Source organism: Sinohyriopsis cumingii, chromosome 15 (assembly GCF_028554795.1).
Source record: "Sinohyriopsis cumingii isolate HCF-2022 chromosome 15, ASM2855479v2, whole genome shotgun sequence".
Lineage (NCBI taxonomy): Eukaryota > Metazoa > Mollusca > Bivalvia > Unionida > Unionidae > Sinohyriopsis > Sinohyriopsis cumingii.
This window is the reverse complement of record NC_142975.1, coordinates 100651209-100675855: the sequence shown is the minus strand read 5'-3', so window position 1 is coordinate 100675855 and position 24647 is coordinate 100651209. Positions and strand designations below refer to the sequence as shown.

The window sequence follows — 24647 nt, the reverse complement described above, 5'->3', positions numbered from 1 at the left end:
TATGTGCTATAAAATGTGAATATTTTTATTTGATTTTTTGGTCGCAATATCAACAAATCATGACATAGCAAGAGGGAGGCCTGTTTCAGTAACTAATAGTTGTCAGAAAAACTTGTAGTCATCCCCACAGTGTAATTTCATGGCTTTGCTGTTGTTTTTTTCTCAAAAATCAGACAAGATTGATTTTTGAGTCACAGGATGACCAAATGTTAGCCAAAAATATAGGTATATTTGTAAACTATCTTGACTCTTTGTTGTTTATTGAATGATAAATAAGATCTATATTCACTGATTGAGTCTCTTAGATTTAGCTGAGTTATATATACCATCGGTGACGGACCTTATTGAGCTTGCACTAATATCCAAATATTTTCCTACAGTGTCATATACCTAAATTAAATTATCTCTCCAGTATTGAGATTAATTGATCTAACTGGCCTTTGTGGATTTTGTACTTCACCGGCTTTTCTGCTTTTACTATTTATATGTGTTACAACCTGCATGTCTTCATTTATATGATTTGATAACATTTATATGATCAACAACTAAACTAAACAATCGTCGATTACACCATGGAAACATTCGTATATAAATCTACATGATATATAATTTTCATTTTTTTTTGTATTTGAAATGCTGATGTCAACACAAAGATAACATTGAGTGTTAATCAATCAAAGTTGTTTTTTGTGTTTACAGTGTACTTTAGCTGTTTTGGCTTCATAGTTGGAGAACAATAGTTGTTACCTAAATTCGTCGCTGTATTATCAGCTGAATCACTGATTTGGTTACAGAGATCTCGGAAATGCTTAATTACGCATATTTATACGCAAATTTGTGATCTGGAACGCAGAAAATCACGCAGACAGGAGTACTACGTACGCACTTTTTTACAAGCAGGAAACTTTCGTGGCAAAATAAATATGTTCTAATCACTATGAAAAATGAAACAATAATTTTATTTACGTGTGTTGCTGACTTCCTTTCATCAAAGATCGTTGGCTTGCTTTGATGAAGGTGCATGTGTTACTGAAGGCGCCGCTAAAGGCGCTATTTCAAGGATCAAATAAATACCCGTTTGTTATTGCTGCGGCAACATCAACTATTTGTAGAACATAGAACATTGAAACAGATTTTTTATTTGCAAGGTATATGTCGGTGATTCAAAGGTAATCAGTTGTCTTTGAAGTTGCAGGAAAACTATTTTTTCTGTTACATTGTTTAAAAACAGCTGTCCACTGGTCGACTAGACATTTCCCGTTCTCGCGTCAAGAGAAGTTCGATTGTAGCTAGTCAGTAGCATGACTATTTTGGTTATAATACAGCATACAGCACCAGCGTATGCGGATTATGATATAACAATGCACTGTTGTGGTGGTTTGTCAATAGGAAAGAAGGTTGTGTTTATATAACAATAGATTCCAGTACATTTGTATATCCAAGTTTGCGGGGACTCGTCATGGTGACCTTGAATTTCTTTGCTACAAATCCAAGACTGTATTTAGTTTCTATCAGCCAAAAATGGTGCCTCCAAAATAACTACAGATGGTATATTTTGTCGCTAGTTATGAAAACAAATCGCAATTTGTGACATTGGCGAACCCAAGCGTGATCCCTTTTATTGTAGCCATATCAATAGTGCATGCGACCTCGAAATCAAATCACGTCAAGACTTGGACAAAATGAAGTGTGCAAGTATTTTTGGGTTCAACGGAAAATAACATTTTTTATGAAATTCAGAACTCTGCTAAAGTTGCAAGAACTGATAGTTCGGATTGGACAGTACCCAAGTGTACGAAAGTGCGTAATGGCTGGCTTAGTGTTGGGAATTTAAAAAATCCTTGGATTTGCAACAAAAAAAATCGAATGGATAAACAAGAGCTATATGCCAGTGGTGTAAAGAATGTGGAAAATTAAACTCAATGGCAACTACTGGTTCTTCTAGTCTGCAAAGTTCCACATTTTCTAGACATCATACATCAAGAGACCACGTACGTGCTAGGTAGTCATTAAATCGTTGAACTGCACACTGACAGAAGCCTGTACAACTCTACTTCAAGAGAACATAAATTTCCAGACTCTGCTGTCTTAGCTGTGATGGTGTTGGTGTCACCAGTGACATCCTTGACATGCATGAGAGGCTTCAGTTTGCAGTACAAAATCAAGATTAAGGGAAGGTCCATAATAAAATATGAGACCTTAACACAAATGCTGTGAGTCAACGAAGAGGTACCTAGTGTGAAGAATTACAAACTAAAGCCAAGCATCAGAAAAATTTGTGAAATTAGACATAGACAAAAGTGAACTATATTGGAATTGAAGAAAATGATATTTGTACAGGATATCAGTTTTAATAGATAGTTTCTTTAGAAAATAATAACTAATTAAAATTAATAAAACTGACAAAGTTTTGTGTCTATTTGTTCCTGATATTTTAAAGAACATTTAGCCACTTCAACATGTTTCTGGGAGGGGACTTCAGCTTTTGCTGGTGGGACCCCTATTTTTACCAAGTTAGGAGTCCTGGACTCAGTTTTAAAATCCTAATGAGACCCCTGCGGTCAACTGAATCACTGTCTTAGTCAACTTAATCAGCCTTGTTCAACTGAAACACTAACTTGATCCGTTTTAGTGTTATTAACATATCAGTGAATGCAATTATGTTCATTTTTAATTTTAACATCATGTTCAGCATTTGTTATTTCAAAATATCATTTGAGTGATCTGTATTTACTTTCTCCACAAGCTACACATAATTGAATGTTGCTCGTAACTCCAACTCCACAAACCGGACAAGGTTTTGGGTCGGTATTTACTCGTTGAATACTATATGAGTGAATTCCACAATAATCACTGTGAAATTCTTTAAACATCATGTTGCTAATCCTACCATTAGCCATGTACAAGTGTTTTTTGTTTGCAATATATATATATATATATATATATATATATATATATATATATATATATATATATATATATATATATAAAATTTATTTTGTTTAATTAAAACAAAATTAAACTAAAGGAATATTATTATATAACATGTGTTGGTGGGACAAAGCTAGATTACTACAGCAACAATATAGGATCTCACGGGGATTAAAATTATTTTACCAAACAGAAAAGATGATTTAGATATAATCAAAAATTACATCAGATCTAGAAGCAACCCACAATGAGTTCACAAGGTTGCCGGCAATTGAGCCATCAACATCAATATTTGATTTTGACCAAATGAATGATGATAGAAAACAAAAAGCATTTGAGTTACAGTTGCATGATTTTATCAGACAAGCAGAGAACTAGTTTTGCAATGATGGTGCTGTTGATGTTTGGTCAACGTTTAAAATTGATGGCAATGGAATATTTATAGATTCAACAATGAATAAAAATTTTGCTCATAAAATAATACGAAATCTACATGACAAAAATAAGTATTTTTTCAATAAGATGTACAGCTGAGCAACACACACCAGTTGGATCACAGTCGCTCATACGTGAGAAACTGGATCCGCTAAAAAATTCAAGATCAGTATCATCTTGGACAAAAATACATCACCATAAACATTTATCGGAATTGACAGCACCTACTACAAGAATGCTTATCCTGATACAGATGATGTTTACGCAATTTATTACATGAATGAACCAAGCACATCTGCTACTGCTCCGATGAAGGCAGTCTATGTAAATTGTGAGGCTCATCGTATCATTGAACATTTTGTGAACTCAAAATGAGGGAACAGACATAACATAGTCATGAACCCCCAAAAAATCACTGGGAAAACTCTCATTAATGGAGGTAAAAATAAATGACATTGCCACACTTGAAAAAAAAACATTGAAGATTCTGAACATCGTAAAAACAATAATCAATCAGAATTTATAAGACTCTGGTAATTATTGTAGCAAAGGTGATCCAATAACATTATTTGATTATAATTATTTTGCTTGGACAGAAGCAGTAACATATTTCCACAAGAAAGAGCATTATGATTTTATGACAGCGATCTTTTTAAAGATATGAACAGCATCAGTAAAAATTACCCTGTGTCAGTCTGGTTATTTTACAGCGGCGGCGTCAAAGAGGCAGCCAAAGACGAATCATTTCATCAGTTTATTTTGCCATCTGGAGTTCGTTATCGGAAGGAAATACGCCAATATGCTATGAAACATATTTTGGTAAAATATAACATAGACAATGCTGAATTGCTCAAAATCTCATTTACGCCAGTGTATGTTGATGTGCATATAGTCCAACAAAAAATATATGGCGACCGAATTTCTCAATGATGTATCACATCCTTGTGTTGATTTCGGTCATGATGGTGTTTAGAACACAAACTAAAATTCCTCTGATATGATTTCTGTCGACAGTGTCGCTGCTTATTGGGCGGCTTTTCTTCATATTGGCAAGTATTATCGTTATTATGAACGATTCAGGCACACAGCACACAAAATGACATGAGTTGCAATAAATGGGCCACTACCAAATATTGATCTTACTGGATTTGCCGAGATTGCATCATTCAAGTTTTCAGCGAGTATTCATCCAGTTATGCCCTTCTGGTATGGTATATAACTCAGTAACCCAAATACCAATACCAATCTCAGTGACAGCTGTGCAAGAAATCAACGCGTTTGGGCTCCAATAGTGTTATTACGATATTTGTAAGATACTAAGATTGTAATGTCTTTAAAGGTAATCTCTATGATAATTTTATAAAAACAACAGCAAGGAGGTTGGTAACCGCAAGATGACAAGGAAATGTGCAGGAAAAGTATTGGTAAATTTACTCAGTGTTCATCACATCATTGTACAATACTAATTATGGATCAAGCAGAATTAGATTTGTCATCAAGGACACAGCAGCAAAATGTATATTGGTATCACCAAGAAACGCAACATCACGAGGAAAATCATTAGCTACTGTGATGGCGATTCTCCTCAATTTACTGACTTGACATCAGCAGTGCTTACCTACTAATCAATAAACATTTTACCGATGATCAACATTTCCCAGTGACCCTGTTAGAGTCGCCACAGATTCTTTTTATATTCTTCATTGTAAAATGGATCTTCTAGGGTCATTTATCGGAGAAGACACGTGCAGTGTCAACTGGGGTTCATGGCACACAAAAAAAAAACGTGAGGAAATATATAAATGTTCAGAGTTGGTCAATGTTAAAACACCAGATATGTATTACTTTGATGTTAATTTATCAGGATCATCATCATCACCGTTATTAAACAATCCAATCACGAGACATATCACGGTATATCTTATTGGTCCAGGTAGGTCTTGTAAAACAACACGTGCGATAGAATTATTTAAAAACTTACATGATTTTGTTGACGCCAACTCACCGGCTTGCCAGGGAGATGAGACAACATGGTGTCAGCTCAAGCATGTATCATAGTTTCTTTAGCTGACGAGGTGATGCATGGACCCCTGAGAGAATGGGTGAGAAATATATCCCGAGAATAATTATCTAGGATGAAATTTGTGCAGTATCCAAACATGCTTTATACATGTTTCTTTAGTTTTTATTAACAATATCTAGTGCAATTATCATGTGTGGCGATCAAGGACAACCTCCGCCGTTTACAGGTGAATCACCACACAAATGTTTGATCAAATATGTAACAACTATGAAGAAGTTTTGTATGACCATCGATCACAGGATGAACAACTACGACAACTGAAATCGTTAATCAGATCACAACCTGACAAAGGTGGGTGTGACATGATTCGTACCATAATTTCAGAGACTCTAATGTCAGATTTATGGAACTGATCTAATAGTTGTATCAAGGAAAACACAAGTATGTTCTTATTGATATCGTCGACATTCCTGTAGAGGCTGCACAACAGGCATTTTCGTTAAACCCATCATGTTGGACTTTTGGATATGCAATAAAAATTTATTCGTCTCAGGGATCAACTATACCAAATACCAATATCTGGATTATCGATGATCGCATAGAATGGTCAAATTTAGTTTTTGTGGCTATGTCTAGAGTAGCCGAAATATCTTAGTTACAATGGATTGTCTACGTGCTGAAGTTTCCAACAGCAGCAGCAGCGGTTCTGCTACTACTGCCATCACAAACAACAATGCCACCAGGAATTATCAATGCAGTGAAGAAACAATTAGCTGATTATGCGCAAGATGGCTAAAAAGTACAGTTTGATCTGGGTGTGGAGTTAGTCATGATGCTGAAATAATGTCAAAATAATCACTGCGCTGCTGTAACATAGTAATGTTCTGGCAATATTTTCATAATGACATACAACAGTTTGTGATGGACATAATCGATAATAGTCTTGGGCCCACACATCAAAATGACTCTCTCACATGTCTTGAATGTAACTGACGTAGCGGAGCTTCGTTCCTCAGAGCGTGTGACTCTTGATAGTGTTTGTTGATGGCACATATCCAATCTGGTGGAAACAGGGTGTTTTCAGGAATTGCTTGTAATTGTTCACGGACAAAATCCGCGTAGATGAGCTGTTGAATCTAATTTGTAGCTTGGTGGTATCACATTAGATATTACCATGCTGAAGGTATATGTGTTGTTACGCTCCACACGGTATCAGTTGCTCTTACTGCACCACACTCAAGTTCGCTAGGTTGATGTAGTTACATCACTGTTACTTTACTACCAGCATTGGTTGTGGTTGATCCACCAATGACTTTCATCGTGGTATATGTGTTTTGTAATTGCGTAGACAGGTTTCATGTTAATTCCACTTGTGACCGCTTTGTTTAATGCGGTACCATATTAGGTAGTCTGGCAACCCATTCAAGACATCTGTCATGAACGTGAAGTAATTGTTGAGCATGTTGATATCCAAAGAGTGCACGTGTTTGATTAAATCGTTCAACGATGATTCCTCTGCAATTATTTTGTTTTTGTTTTGTCATAATGCTCGTCAAAGATTTCTTCTAACGACTCCTTCCACGCACATGCTTGACTCTACCAAAAAGGACTGTATCGGATTCATTATGTGTTATACTAAGTAATCAATTAAGATGTCTCCTCGACGATTTCCAGATACCTCCAATATTATGTTAAGACTATATGTTTGTTTTCTATATCCAGTTTAAATGTTTACCCAATATTTTGATTTAACACGACTAAGGTGGTTCCGGAAAATCTATCGGTGAAAGGACCAAATGAATTTCTAATGCATATCTCACATTTAGACGGGTCAAACACATACAATCTATACACTCCTGTAACATCAGCGGTATATCTGATAGAGTTGTTTTGTTGTGACCATATTCCTGATCCAGATGCTATGGTGTATACCATGTTGATGAGCGTATTTGTGTGAATTACGCCATCAGCAATCTTGTTGATTTTATCGAGTTCATTGTTTATCGAATTGATTATTCAGCTGATGGACACCTACTTGTTAATAAGTTTGACTGTTGTTTTAACATTGACTAGATCAACAAGTTGTACATGAGAGCTTGGTGTTGATGACCGTTGGATGTCCAAAGAAAGTGTCCACGGTTCCAGTCATGATTCTATGAAAATTTATGAATGCACTTAAATGATTATTATATTTAGATCTGAATGTGGTAAGTTCATCACTGATTGTCATTAATGATGTCATTATTGGGATGTTGCTGTTGGACACGTATTTCTTTGTTGCATCAACATCATTTGATTCTGTTTCTCCCAAATTACCAATGATACTTTCGTTCATGTTGAGATCGCCGTTCATTGCATCACTAGCTTTAGCAACATACTTACTGATCTCAATTTTGATCGTTGTGTTGTTGTTGTCCATAATTTAGTTTTTGCCACGTCATCATGTGATTTTGGTTCTTTCATATTAGTAATTTTATTTCTGCTCATGTTGAGATCGCCATACCTTATATATCCGAGTTTTGAGTTTTACCGGTTTTATTAAATATCGTTAAGTTATCTTCGGTCGCCTCCAGAACAGGCAGAATAATATGTGTCAGTGGGACATTACTCGTCTTTAAACGTCCTTGCTGATCCTGGAAAAACAACTTCATTTGCGTCAACATCAGCGAGACGCAAAAGATCAGCAATTACATATCATGTTGCATATTTGGATAAATCAATGTCCCACTGGGGCTTGCCTTAGCAGGTCTTCCGTAAATATATATCGTTATAAACTATTAACCTTTTTAAAACGACGTTTGACGGATATGCCGTTTGATGGTATACTCACGCATAACTTTTTCAGGCGGCGTCGATGACTTTGACACAGAATTAAGTGCAGTAAGTACTGCTGGACCACGTATAGGTTGATCTGTTAATTTCTGTGTTGGTAATGTTGAATAACAGATTGGTGTGCTTTGAACTCGGCTATGCTTAAAAAAATTATCGGTCGTGCTAATCCCAAAAACGAAAAACCTCTTCGTGGATCAACCGCGTATGCAACGCAGTGAGTACCAAGGCGGGAACTTGCATCGAGAGTAATAATACCGGTTTCAACATGGTTTATTTTTTCCGGTAATTTATCATGCATGAAGAACATCTGAAGCTGTCTATGTTTAATTGCCGAGCAGCATCAAGTAAATCAAAATTGGACATGGGGAGCTTTACAGACGTGTCCACAGCAGTTGCAGACTTTAACATAGCTGCCATCCCTCATGATTTTGACGAGATTTTCAACACTTTCTATAGCGATTCAAGGATTCACGTCACGTGCAAACAAATCATGAATTCCCTGGTTCTCAATTATTTGAAATGTTCCCGTTAAGTGCTAGTTATTATATCGGTAGTTGCTGAAACGGTCCGGTAATGCTACTTGCGACAATAGTAGAACTATATCCGAGTCATACAGTTGGCCAGGTAGCACGCATTTTAGTGTATTTTAGTTTTGTAAATGCTATTTAAAGAATCTGGGACCTCGCTATAATTTTCTCCACATATATGCGCCAATATTGATTTGAATTACCGTTCGGCATTGCATATTGAAAACGTCTTCACCACCAAATAAAATGAAATGTATTGCATACAAGGTGAAGTTTAATTTGGAATATACCGAAAATTGGCCTTCCATTGAGCCATCAAATACCGATATACAGTGTGCCACAAATTTTAGCATTGGGAATGGCGACAGAGACGATGTGAGGAAGTACATTGGTAGCAAAAACCACATATAGATTGGGAAAATACATGAAGGCAGTTTTATCGAATGTTGTAAATTTTGAGAATGAATGATTAGCATATGTCGTAATTTACTTGAGTTCACAGTGTTCCGCGTATGCGCCGACACCACGAATCGTTCAACGTTCGACGTTTTATCTTCTGGATTAATACCATTTCGTAATTAAGCTACACTACAGTTAAAATGTGTTCACCTCCAAGGAAAAAGATTTGTATTCCATAAATAGTGTAGTATAGGTTGGAGTACACTAACATTCAGCCATCAAACATTGATGTACATTATCCATTTTGCACAGGAATATGCAGCGAAGTTTACAACTGGGAATGTGCACAAGGGCTGATATCGTTATTTACAGTTTACCTGTCATATATGAACCATGTAGTAATAGTATTATATAGTACATATATGACATAACTTGCAAGCAACGATACAAGCCCCAGAGGGTATGTGGCAGAACAATGTGAAAAACCACACTGATATAGCACCCCCAGCATATTTCAGTTTTGGAGCAGCGAAGTTTACAACTGGGAATGTGCACAAGGGCTGATATCGTTACTTACAGTTTACCTTGGTGACTAAAACTGTTGCAATGTGAAAAACCACACTGATATAGCACCCCCAGCATATTTCAGTTTTGGAGTACTTTGAGCCACCTACTCAAGTCCTGCATGCTAAAGCTTTTTTGTGAGTTTTCTTGCTGAACATAAACTGTCTTTCTCAGTTGGAGATCAGCAACAGTGAGAGTGAAAGAATATTTTCTATTGTGAGAGAAAAAAAGACAAACTTTAGTACCTCCTTAGGTGCTGAAAATTTGCAACAGTTTTAGTCACCAAGATTAACCAGTAGGCAAGGGCCCTGAATTGTTTTGAAAGTAAATTTACCATGGCCTGATTGGCGAAGTTGAAGACTGCCACATCATCATATCATGACAAATAACATGAAGTTTGCATATATCAGTAAATTTAGCTGCAAAATAAAGCATTACATGTAATCGTTGTAAATAATATGTCTTAGTTTTATTTTTGGGATTTTCATATAGTGCAATACTTACCATCGAAGTGGATAAAGTTAGTGTCATATACTTTTTCACTAATTGCATTCGAAATTCACTACCTTTTATCCCACTTTTCACTAATTGCGAGTCTGGATGGTTTGCAGTTCTGTCTTAGACCCCGTCCAATTTTTGTTGAGGTCTTTATGCCATGTCGGAACACTTTATGTCCTGTTGCTTTCCAGTGCCATACCGGCAGCTGTTCCAACGACACCAAGTGCACCTGCTTGGGCAACAGCTGAAACCGCTGCTGCAATTAACACTGGTAACGCCACTAGAAACATATATATACAGCCGGTTTGTGTTGTGTCGCTAATCACATTCACAGAAAGATCAAGTAAAATACCAGTTTGTTATTTCGTGGTGTCATCTTAATGTTTGAGCTGATGTTCATTCAACGATAATCGATTCGGGCAAGGCAGCGCCGCTGGTTTCAGCTGGTTTCAGAGTTTTTTTGCCCCAGATGGTCTTCGATGTAAATTGCAGTTTTCTTAATCTGACCAGGTGTCAGAGTAACATTGACATGATGATATGACATTATAACGTCATGAATGATCTAATTACAGATCAGTTGCGATCCAATTACATGTTTGGAAAGCATTTGCATGTTTTCTACAGGTGAATCAAAGACTCTCATTTGTCCACCAACACCTTCAAGCAACATTGTTTTATCTGACAATATAACTGCGATTGCTCTGTAACCAACAGTTGGATCAGGACCAACAATAGTTCGCACATGTACAGCAACGACTGACTGTCTGAACAAATCAAGATGTTCCTGAGTGTAATAATACATCGGATACATTATCAATAAATCCCACTAAAATATCTGCAGGCCAGAATTGACATTTTGATCATGTCCCATCAATCTCATCAAACTATGATACGCCCGTGCAACGTTTTGGTCAACATTCAATATGATGTCTTCGGATGGTTCTTGATGCCCATTTACTCTTAGAGAAATCTTATACACCGCTAATATGTCAAACAACATGATGTGTTTACTCTCTCATCATTATACCTGGTGGCACGTTGAAATGCCACTAATATGTGTCATGGTACTGATTATTTCCTGCTGTGATGCGATATGCCATTAAAATTTTCTTGTTGTGTCTGGAGCTGTGTCTGTGGTCATTGTAAGCCATGACAGTGATGACTTGTCACTATTATTGATGAATAACAATACTGGTAGTTCTTCTGTCAACGATATTCACTGTTGTTTAAAACTACGCTCCAACATTGATCAATAAGTGTTTGATCCTCGACGATGACGGGCAAGACCACTACCCACTATTAGGTTGCGTTTTTTTAGGATTGTTTTGTCAGAGATTTCACTCAAGCTTATTCTTTCAACCGCTCATTAGCAGCTTGATTTATTATTTTGCTTACAGTTGATGGCATAACTTACTGCTGTGCAGTTTTACGGGCAGTGGTTTTCGTCGTACTAATTGTGCGAGTTTGTCTTTGATTGCCAATAATGCTTTACCAGCAACATCACCTACAATAACAATAACCTTATCACGAACAACTTTGAAGGCCTTCATGCCTAATTGTTTTGTAATCGGAATAGCTTTTCGGAGTATCCTTCTAAACAAAACTTGAATAATATCGCAGAGTGCGTCTCCGCAGATTATTTTATAAACCGGTAATCGTGAATTTATCACCATGCTGCTTTTAGGTCCACGTTCGGCATTGTGAATAATCATATTATTTTGTTATCGCCGATCTAATTGATCACTTACCAAAGTAATCGTCGGTAGTTTTATCAATCAGCACCTGATACACGCTACTTTCCATGAATCCTGCAGTAAATAAACAATGACCTATAGCAGCTTCTTCATTGATGATTTCTTGGGAATTAATTCCGACCCGTCGTCCACCAATCATAATTTATGATGTCTTTCGCGAGTGGCAAGGCTGCTCTTTCAGGTGGTTCATCATGTGGATCCAGTTGTGGTTATAAAGAACTATGCCGGGTAGGTTATTTAACTTAGTTTTCCCTGTCCCTTTTTTCAGATTTAGCTTTCACACCTGGTGTTTCTTCTTCTACTTTCCATGTTGACGTCCCATTTTGTATTGTCCTTGTCTCAATTCTTTATCTAATTTATCAGCATACACATCTACTGCCCGAACAAAGATTTTAAAATTTCAATCATTGTCTTTCACCTGCTAAGCCCCGGTATTAATGCTACATACATATTTGTATTCAAAAGTGCCCCTTAAGAACTGTCACCCCTCTAATGCGACCAGCGATCAGCATATTAGTACGAAAATGTGAAATGTACCCCTCAGGAGACGCCGTTTTTATACAAATGTATCGAGAAACAATAATTAGTTCAGATCGTGACGTAAGGTAAGTAATCAAATTATCTATATCATCGATACCAGTCCCCCAATGTTAAGTTTCCGTTACTAATGAAGTGTTGACTAAAGTACATGTGACACTAAGATTAATAATATATCATTGTCTATAAAAGCCGACATTTACAGGAAATGGGCTTAACTATGTTATGATAGAGTTTTGGGCTTCACACATCTGTCGAGTTCTTCTCTTCGATGATTACAACAGGACGTAATTGCCCGGATCATAACAGGGTCAGCATAGGCTGAAAATAGATTTTGTACATGAACACACACACACACATAAAGAGACATTAACCTTGAACAAAACAGAGTACCAGACAAACACCGAAAAATCACATGACAATACATTTATAGCTTCCATTAATAAGAAGGCATTTCATCCAGTCGACAAAAGTCTCGACCTAATAATTGCATCGCATACAGTTAGCACACCCGAATACATCATTACAAAAATTAGCATGAAATCACGTAAACGGAGACGTATTATTTTAGAAGGACGTCTTTTTTTTCTACTCGACATCGCGTGAGGTGGGGAGAGGGGACTTGCCGAAACATTTTATGTAAAAGAGACTCGAATAAAACAATTTTATGTTGAAAAGACTTGAATAAACAACGTCGTAACTGATAAGGGGGTTATTCAGCAGAAGTGAGAAAATGGAGCAGATGGAAAGCAAATTAGTTATGTACCAAGATTTTGATGATGTTTATGAAAGTTTTACAATGTGGATGACAACAATACCTCTCGGATATCACCCTTTTAACAAGAAGAACCCTTTAATAATAATGTTACATCTAAACGAAGAGATCAAATGCGTTGAAATATGTAGCTTTCTTAATACGAACATTACTACGAACATTACATATACTTCTCACAAAGTATGTATTTCCCCTCTGGAAAGGCCACCCATCTTAAAAGGTCACTTTCCTGGTGCAGAAATGATGGCTGTATAAGACGGGGACCACTGTATTCAGGTTGTATATGTTATTCTTTTTCATGACACCCGAACGCAGCAATGTCAAGTATTTGATCTTTATTCCTAATAGAGGCATTACCTTCCTTAGTAAATGTATCAACCAAGATAATTATGCGTGTTGTTGTTAGTTGAACAACTTCTGGTTAATCTTCTGGATCACCAGTCTCATCAGGAAATAATTTGATATCCTCCCTGGGTAGTTGTAATGGTGGTTGGAGCAGCAGCTATTTCAGCTGGAAGTTTTTTTTTTTGTTGCTATTTTTTGGTTGATTGTTCCAACGACTAAACCTTTAGTGGCTGTTGTGACTGGTTATGCAACTTTTCTGTACCCTCTGTAAATTCCACATCAGCAGCATCCTGGTGTTGTTGCAGCTGTTGTTTGACAGACAGGAAGATACTTATTAAATGCATCTAGTAGGAGATTCCATAGCAAGCGCAGAATCACTTATTATTATTAATTCAATAACAGTTTAATTAAACCTCGCTAAATTAGCAGATGTACGTTTTACTGTACATAGTAAATTAATGCAATGAATTGCCAAAAATGACAGAATCTCAATTCTACTCAAAATGTAAACATCCCTCTATCATGTGTAAAACCACTAAAATACCTATGTGATATTAATACCACGCAGGGTTTCCACACAAGGTCTCATGTCTGTTGCGCTAAATACGTATTCGCTATTAATAACTCACTAAGAATTACAGGCATTCCAAAAATCAATGATTGTGCACTCATTAGAGAAAGATGTAATGGTTACATTAAACGTAAATTTTAAAATACTAAATTACTTAATCTAAATGTGTGTGCACGTTTAATTTTGATATGTTTGCACAACTATAATATACACTGTATTGATATATTCTCTGAAAACCACCTATTTTGCCGCAGGCTGTATAGGAACATTCTTGAATATGGTGTTATTTATAGAAAGCCACACCTGTTTCGCTTGACCTGCAATGTATAGAAAATGTATAGAAAAATCAATAAATCTACTTGTATGCTACAGCTCCAGATTATTCTCCCACTTGGCAATATACGTAGCACGAATATAGATATATAATTTATGTTTTGTATATAATAATATATATTTTGTTTCAGCTGATTATTCTAGAGCACAGGATAGTCATAAATTGTCTAAAACTTTATTAATTTATCATCAACGGGTATTTATATTAGGTGTTAACAAATATCTCTTGAAGCTACGCAGTACTGTCGTAATATCATTGCATTCCCAAACCATTACTGCTATACTTCAAGGGTTCAAACCCTGGACTCGGCATATTGCTGGCAGCTTAAACCTGAGGTTATTTAATCATTTGAAAGTTAACCGGAAAACGTACTGATAGCTAACAATTTGCTCACATCCATCACCAGTCGAAACTGGTGATGGTGCAATTTTGCATCACCTTGCGTTTGCACGGGTGTGGGGGTGCAAAAAATTGTCAGAAATTAGTGCCTATCATGTTGATCGTAGAATCAAGGAGCACGCAAATATTTGGACACCCGTCTGAATTTATAGTATTTAATTTTGTATATAGAAATGTACTGAGGGGTGAGCGTAAAGGGGAAACACCTTCCTCCCCTTGGTAAAAATTGAAATCAGAGGTGAAGAGCGCCAAAATAGCTACAAATAAATATAGCCAGAAGTACGTGAAAACTATAGCCAGAAATATATTGAAAATCCAAAGGGAAAAAAAAGATCTCATTGAAGGGTACCCCATGAAGGCAGAAATTGGAAAAAAAGAGTAAACCTCGTTGAAGGGTACGCCATGAATGGATAAAAACTGGCACAAACAAGGCAATAAAGTGGGAACTAAACTAGCACAAAGAAAAAGCTCAGCTTCTACTGTATATTTGTGCTGCTTTTTAAATGATATATTATTTATTTTAAAAATCTTGGCCAACAGGGACAAAATGTTTTTCTTAAAATTATTGGATACTGAGACAGGACATTGTATTCATTGTGCCATTTTCAATTGGTCTTCGCGCCATTTGGTCAATTACACACACACCCCACTAGGTCATGATTTGTTAATAAAAATTCAATAAAAATATTGACATTTTATAGTACATTAAAAACATCATGTATTTTTGGCGTCATACTTTTTTTCTCACCTGGTCTGGCTAACATTTTGGTCTATTTACACCGTCTTTCTGCTTGCACTGCGCTGACATTATGTTGTGTATGTTTAATAGGTACTTTTACACATACATCTGGTGATAGATTAATTGTTACACATGATTTGCTCTGGCCATTTAATGTGGTATATAATCAGTTTCAAACTTCATCAATCCAGTAAAAATCAAAGTTGAAATTGAATTGAATATTTTTCTGTAGGTTAGATTTAAAATTAAAATCGCAGTATTTGGCATCCTCTGATGTTCATGATCGGTAAACATATTTAAAGGTCCTTGGCCATACTCCAACATTTTTCTTTCAACATCAGATTTTCTTTACGTGATTAAAAGTATTTATACTCGCACAAAAAGAGCAACAGATATCATCAAGTGTAATGAAGAACTAATAATTAAATTACTCGAAATAAGCATATGCAACGCTGTTACTTCCCCTTATCTACTGTTTCCCACCTATAGAGGACGTCAACAGGAATTCATGTACATTTATCCCCACAAAATAAAGTACGTTTCTTGTTCTCGAAAAAAAGCACTATAAACTATGGATAGGGGGAACATTTGGATGAAAATACTGAAAACTAATTTACTGTTCAGCCATTTATTAATATGCGTGCACGACACACTAGACTATGTTGCTTTCAAAAATGTTCCATTGTTTAAATTTATTTTGAAAATTCCCGTTAATGCAGATAAAAAGGAATCAATGTTGTCTCCCCTATATCGGCCGACTTAATATCAAAAAGAAAGAAATGTGCACACTACTTAAAAGAATCCAAAACTAAACTTGGCTTCCTTGTGTCAGCTGACTTCATAAGAACACTTAAAATGGGTTGGTTTGCTTTGTAATACAATAACCTTTATATTTGATTTCCTGTCGGTAATTTTAAGCAAGGAGTTTGCCATATGTAATCATAATCAATGTTTCCAGGGCAAATAGTATGCACAACAATAACTTTATTTAATGATACTTTTATAACCCATGCTAGCGAAAATATTATCATTTGCACTCAAAGTGAATTATTTTAAAATAACAAATTTTATTTGCGAGACACCGTCGTATAATTAACCTGGATAAAATACAATCTGGTCAGTTTGCCCCTTGTAACTTATCTGCGTGAATGGCAGGTGCCTTCAAACAATTGGGTGATATTTTCTTCTCTTTTGCGATTTTATTATTTGACATAAGCGATACACAGTACAGTAAGGATGCATATACTAGCCGGCATCTTCTACAAACATGGAGTTCATGGAAATATTTTTATCTTTAATACATTTTGCATGAAAAAGAATGAAGGAATAAATAGTACCAATTCAAGGTTAGTTTCTTTCATTTGTTTTTGAAAACAAAGTGTACGATTATCAATTTGTTATACCGTGCAAGTGGGGGTGCACCAATTAAACACAAAATAATTTCTATTCTTATGTGTATGGAAAAGTGGAGCAAATATGGCTGAGGATATTGAATAGTAATGACAAGTTTGTAATTTACACTCGCACACACTAAGACAACTTGAAAAATAAAAACAAACAATAAAATTAACTGGTAAGAACTTCATATTGTAGAACAAAACACTGCCAAAATGCTCATCATTATTCACTCTCTCTCTCTCAGACATTTACATGGTGAAATTAAAAACTTGAAAGGCTAGGTTGTATAGAAGGGATAAATGTACGTCATATCCGTTTTTGGCACGTGTAAACTACCGACTGTTTACAGAGATTGCCTAATAATATTTTTCATTTCGAAAGGCGGATTTTTTAGTCCAATGAAACATTTTTATGGTGTGCATACCTAAAAATGTGTTTTCTTTGTGATTATAATAATATTACACGTTTGTACAATATAGGTAGTCAGTGGCCTGTAATATTTGCACGTTGATTAGCCATGTGAGTACTGGTAAGCAATTCCTAATTTCCATAAATATTCACGATATACTTTTTCTGCTACTAACACCATTGCAATACAAAATACACCCACCATTGGTTATAGGTGTATTTGATGCAAATAAAAGCAGGCAGTGAAAACTATAATTACACTGAGAAAAAATGGTTCAATGAATTTGAACTGACCATCCAGATAAACATTACATTTGTCTGTAGCATGAAAAGCTAAACCATCCCTTTGCTTGGCATGTATTCATATGCCAGGAAAATTTGCTACCATGTACATCTTTTCAGTAATATATACGAGTCTTTGCAAATTAAAAGGTGAATACTACAGAGGTTTACACATAAATTATGGTATCATTTGATAATAAATATATCTTGGCATTAGTGTTTGTATTAAACCATGAAGGCACATCCTTAAAGATATTTGAGACCTTGCATACAAATAAACTTTTTATTTTCATAGATGCTTTTGCATGACTATTCTAAGTGAATGATAAGTGTTAAAGATATGGCTGATTAATTTCATTCACATTAAAAGGCTTGGAAAGTAACCATGACTTAATTGTCACGTCGAATCTATCACGGGTGCAGTGGTATGCCAATCAGATATTGCCATACATGGGATTTCGGAACTGATCAAAATCAGCAAGAGTGTTACTATTCCTCCAACCTAGGGATGCAGATGCCAATGGCAATCACGCTTGTTTCATTATCAGAACTGTACTGGAAGACGTGCCAGAGTCATCTGTGACATTTTATTTTGTGAATATCACCAAATATGGGAAATGGCCAGCAATTAGCATCAGCAATGTTGCATCCCAGTCTGCAACAAATATTGTTCATGAATGGCAAAAGAATGATAAGTGGAACAGTGTTGTGCAGAAAATCGTAAAACTAAGCTGTTTATGTGGTGTTTTTCTCTTTAAAATTCTGCTTCCAAACTGATTACATAAATGTAACCACGATTTTGATCAGTCACGTGACCAGTGTCATCTCATGGGAACACGAATCACTTATGCGGGAAGTGAAATGATAAGAGAGTTTGGGTAAACTGAGCTTCAGTTTGTGACTTAACCTGAAATAATAGGATTATGGTCACATCAGTTTTACTGTTTTATATATTTGTTATGGTCACATCATTTTTCCTGTTGTATGCAGTTGTTATTGTCACATTTTTGTTGATTTATAACCTGAAATATTGTTTCATATTCTGAATGTAAACACATTTATATTACAGGTTATCAACTTAGCCTAGGACTTGGCATATGCTTTGGCATTATAATTCTTGCCTGCATTATCTGTATTATAACCTTGGTCTTTGTCAAGAATGGTGAGTTATTAGTTTTAATGAATTAGTATGTTTTATCATATTTAATAATTTCTCTTAATGAAAAGTATAATTATATGTCATGCTAGAATGCCAGGTTTTTAAACACTTCGGAAATAATGATGAGATAGTTTGGGTTCTTTGAGTTTCATTAGCTTTTAAGTTTACTTATGTTGGAGATGAAAGCAAATTAAACGTAGCTATTGATAATTAGTTGCATGCTCGATATTTCCTTCATTTGGAAGTTTCTTGGCAAGTCTTTTTTTAAGGGGGTGGCGCCAGAGAGATGCCCCCAATTTAAGAAAGAAAAAATAGTGTTTTATGTGTATGTGTATCCCTTGAAGGTGTGTCGTTTGTTATATTTAAAAAACGAATTTCGATCAAACATTTATCTGATTAAATGTGGAATGGGGTATTTAAAGTTTCCTAATGTTTTCTTTTGGGTTGTTCATCTGAGCCAGTTTTCCTTCACCTTATTCGAAATCCCTTCCCTAGAATTGATTTGTGACCCTTGCAAGATGTCTTCTAAGTCCATGTTTGCAGTGTGTATTTTGCTATATTGTTTGATTGCTATATATAGTTTTCGTGTTGGGACAGCACTATTATTTATTCACCCCAGTTGTCATACTGACCTATATTATTATTACATATTATATAAGTATAATTTTGAATTTCGACGAGTGAGTGGTGCGTTGATTTTGATTAGACAAAGAAAATATATTGTTTTATCTGTACGATCATGTGTGTCACTCCTCGTAGAATTTGTTCTTAAAATGAGGTGGCTGTACTCGAGTTAGGGTCCATATTTTTTTATTTAGTTTTTTATCTCCAGACTCGAGTTTGGCCCGCTCTTAATTTAGATTATTAGCCAAAGTGTTCCATTTTTTTTTTTTTATATAACTATACAGTACGAGAGCTGTATATTTCTTCAGAGGAAATATAGAAAGTTGGAAGGGTTTGAAAGGGTTCCTAATCCCTCGAGTTATGTTATGTTTGCGTGTGCATGTTTGTGTTCTATGTGGGATGTTTTTCTTAGGCTCTTTCGAGGGCCTGTCCACTTCGCGTGGCGCCATGTGATATAGCTCCATGGCGTCATTACCTCGTACTTACCCCACATAGTTGCCTGCCCCATCCCTATTAAGGGGAAATGATGAATTATATATTATATTATAGTATAGTTTAACTTGAAGATATAATTTCGTTTCTATGCTAATATTTAATTTGTGTTTATGTCACATATCTTCTTTGTTCCCTCCAGGGAAGATTGGTGGGATTGGGGCCCGTGTCCGCATTTGCATAACGCCCCTACTTGGGCGTTCTACCATTGTCTCTTTTACCCCCACCCCTGTTAGGTAGCCCTGGCAGGCTGTCGACCTATTGTGACAACCTGCCCACAAGCCATCATAGTAGCCGTTATGTAATTTGTTTTTTATAGAAGTATTTTTTTCTTCTTCAAAATTTCCATTTAGATAGAGTATATGGTTCCTCCGGTACCTTTCTCTTTTTTTTTAATTTCCAAAATGACTTCTATCCTATGCTATTGCGTCTTTTCACATAGCACCATTGTATGTATTTTACTAAAGGGTTCTTTTTTACACAGTAGACATCTTGGCGATACTCTGATCATATGCCATCTCACTGCCACCTCTCCTGTCAACCGCGCATTGTGCATGTATTTGAAGCAGAGGCTTTGCATTTTTAAGGAGCCTATTTTCGCCCAACGGCCCAATGCTCTATCCCAATGTATATGTATATTTTTTGCTCCACCTTAGATCTTACAATTTTTGTATTTTGATCTCTTAACCATTTATACGTCAGTTTCTCATAGTATGCCCATAGATCCAACTCATCCCTGTATTTAACTGACAAGTCTTTACTATATTTAAATTCGTTTGGTATTTCCAGCTTTTTCATTAGTGTATTATTCTTATAGATATCTCCCCTATTTCGTATTGCAAACTCAAACCAGTATATGTATAACCCTTCCTAGGCCGATTTTAGTTATCAGATTAGTCGTTTGAATCTATTTATACAATTTACACATTTAATTAATATCGGGTTCTGTAACCCTAGCTTCCCCCTACCCCCTTTCCTTTGCTCTATAAGGAGTGTTTTTATTGACATAGTGTGTCTTAAAATTCCATATATATTTTATAATAGTGTTATCTATTTTATATAATTTCTTGCTGTTTATATCTGTGGATTGTAAAATTAAATTAATTTCGCATATATATATACATTTTAGCCACTTGGGCTCCCTCCATTAGAAAAAGTGGCGTAAGCGCCCAGATATCTACATTCCGTTCTACCTTGTTACCTATATTTGTGCAGTTTGCTTCTTCCTCTCCTTTTTCGAAAAAAATTCCTAATGCTTTCATTCGATTTTTGTTATTAAATGCAGTGTCTGTTAGGGGTGATTCCCCCGCCAGTTGCCTGTTTTTAATATTTCAGTTTTATCATGTTTGATTTTTTACCCTGATGCTCTACCGAATTTCTCATAATCCATTACAAGGTGCTTCAGTGAGTTTGGGTCTCTTATAACGTTTGTACAATCGTCAGCTTGTTGGAGCGTATTTACATTTTACATTATATTTGGGATTTGGATGCCATATATACCTTTGCTTATCCTTATTGTTATGCTCAGAATTGGAATTGCTATTACGTATCATTTGCAGTGATTTCTTTGTACAGGATTTTAGTCCGCGTTTGGAAATTGTTTCCAAAACCAAATTTATCTAATCCTTTTTGTTCATAGTTTTGTTCCAATCTGTCAAAAGCCTTTTTTTTTGTCAAAATGTACCATAGCACCTTTTTTGGTCCTTTTCTTGTAAGTAATCAATAATGGTTATTATGCTTAGAATATTATTTTGTATGTCTCTGCCATGCGCCCCGCATGTCTGATTATTATTAATTATTTTACCCATTTCCTTCTTAACTCTATTAGATAGAACTTTACTTAAAGTTTTATAATCTATATTTATGAAGGAGATGGGCCTTCAATTTTTTATATTCTGCCTCTCCCCCTTCCCTTTGTACATTAATGTAATGATTCCTTCACTCATTGATTTGGTCTCTGTTTCATTTCGCAAGAGTATATTATTATATAACCATTCTAGAATGGACGACAACTCAATTTGGAATTTTTGATAGAATTCCGCAGTGAGTACATCTCCAACTGGGGATTTCTTCTATGATAGTTGGTTTATAATCTGCTTAATTTCTTGTGTGGAGATGAAATCATCATATAGGAGTTTATGTTCTGGCAATATAATTTCACGTGGTATTCCGTCTAAATAATTGTCTATAATATCTTCTTCGATTTATTGTGATTTGTACAGGTTACTATAAAATTCCCTGATGTAATCTAAAGTTTCGGTTTTCCCCGATATTGCTCTCTCCCCATCATTAAAATGTTATACATGTTTTTCCCCTCCTCTCCTTAATTCTTCTCTTTTATATAGCCTTTCTGTCTTTTTATATATTTTTGTAAATGTTCCCGCTATAATTTCTCTGCCATTCTTTTCCTCATTTAGGATTATGTTTAGTCTATCATTTAGTTTTTGTTCTTCATCTTCAGTTAGATTTTCCTCTAGTCTTCTTTTTATAGATTCTTTCTCCATTTTTTGCTTTTCTCTCCTTATAAACGAGTAGCTGATGGAGTTCTTTTAAACAAAATTTGTTTAAAGTGTCCCACTCATTAATAATATCCTTATTTCCTTTACTGATAAAGTCTTTTTAATTGCTTTTATTTTCTCTACAAATTCTTTTTCTTCTAAAATTTTGTTGTTCATTTTCCACAACCCTTTTCCCCATTTAGGTTTCTCTTATATACATTTTTCTAGATAAATTAATTGATGATTAGACACTTTTATGTTGTTGATTCCTGCCTTTACATTTACTTTATTATCAAAATTGGTGCAATTAAACTTGTCCAGTCTACTACGTTTATCTTCTTTATACTCAAAGGTATATTCCCTTTTTAGTATATTCAGTATTCTGTACACATCTAATAATTTGTGTTTGCTCAAAACGTGTTTCATTAGTGGTTTAAACATAGTGTCCGTAGTTGTTAGTTTCCCTACCCGATCAATTTCACACCCCACCTTGATGAAGTCCCCCCCAAAAAAAAAACAAAAACAAAAAACAATGTTTTCGACTGACAATTTCTCCAGGTTCTTTAAAAGGTTATCTATACAACTTTGTTTCTTGTATTTTTTTTCAGGCATATGTATATATATATATATATATATATATATATATATATATATATATATATATATATATATATATATATATATATATATATATATATATATATATATATATATATATATATATATATATATATATATATATATATATATATATATATATATATATATATATATATATATATATATATATATATATATATATATATATATATATATATATATATATATATATATATATATATATATATATACATTTCTGTAGTGAATATTTTATATTAGGATGTGTAGCATCCTTCCAGCAAGATTTGTTCCTTCTTCTATCCTCTCCCAATGTATTCCTCTTTTATTTTCAATTAAGGTAGCTACTCCTCCTCTTTTGTCTTCCCTTTATAATGATTAAGGATTAACACTCCATCAATTTCTTCTTCACAGAAAGTTGCCAATTCTTTTGTAAATTGGTTGTGTGTTTCTTGTAGAAATAGTATATCTTAATTCCCTACATTTTTTAGTTTGCTAATTTTTATCACTGCTTGCTCCATTTAAGTTTGTTGAGATTATACGGAACTTTTTCCCTCCATTTTTTGTTCTCTCCACCAGGTCGCAACATTTTTACTTTATTAGTAGGTTCTATTTTATTCTTTATTTATCTTTTAAAGGGTATTTATTCAGTGATTTTTGTGGGCACTGTCACCTCTTCCATTTCTTCAACTGTATTATTTGCATTTGTTTCATTTGTGTCCGTCTTTTCGGAGTCTATTTTATCCATATCATCGTCCTTTCCACTGTCTGTCTCCGGTCCTGTTTCCTTTTCCATTCCGTCATCTTCGTCGCTCTCTTCCGTTTCGTCTTCCTCGTTTGTACGTTTGTCTTCGTTCTATTCGTCTTTTTCTTGTCTCTTCATTTGTGTTGCAGCATATTTGCCCCATTTTTGTCATGCGCTATTTGTGGAGTATCAAACTCCACTTTCATGTCCTCACTTCCCTGTGATGAACTTGATTTGGATCTATTTTCCTTCCTTTTTTAAACTTACGGGTTGAGGTTAATGGGATATCTGACAGTGGCATAGTTTATGATTCTTGCACCTTATCAACTTGATCTATTGAGCTTTCTTTCCCCAGGATTTTAAACCTATTCCTTAGGGCATTTTGCCCTCTTCTTATTGGTGTAGTGGCACTCCCAGTCTTATTCGGACTAAGGTAGTCCCTCCACCCTTGCTCATTTTAAGAATTCCCATCCCCTTTGATCTCCGTTAGGTTTATATTTGGCCTTTTAGTTTCAACCACTGAAGCACTTAACTCGTTCTTTTCTTCTAGGCAAGGTTCCTTTTCCTTTCCATTTTGAACTTGTGTTTCATTTTCTACTAATCAATTGACCTACTTGAGTTTGTAGGTTTCAATGTGCTCTAAGGATTTCTTAATCTGCGGTATGTACTATGTTGGCTACTTTACTGGCATAATTAGCAACCACTACTGGATTTTTACAATTTCTTGGCTCATGCCGCACCTGTTTACACCTTGAGCAAA

At 35.2% G+C, this 24647-nt stretch overlaps 1 protein-coding gene across 1 annotated transcript in view; it reads left to right on the top strand.

The window, feature by feature from the left end:
• LOC149782387 (uncharacterized) overlaps positions 1–24647 on the top strand; it is a 184813-nt gene that overhangs the window by 130882 nt on the left and 29284 nt on the right. The window contains exon 9 of the mRNA XM_089935125.1: positions 18821–18913. Within this exon, the coding sequence (XP_089791251.1) occupies positions 18821–18913 (93 nt within the window). The remainder of the gene's footprint in view (positions 1–18820; positions 18914–24647) is intronic.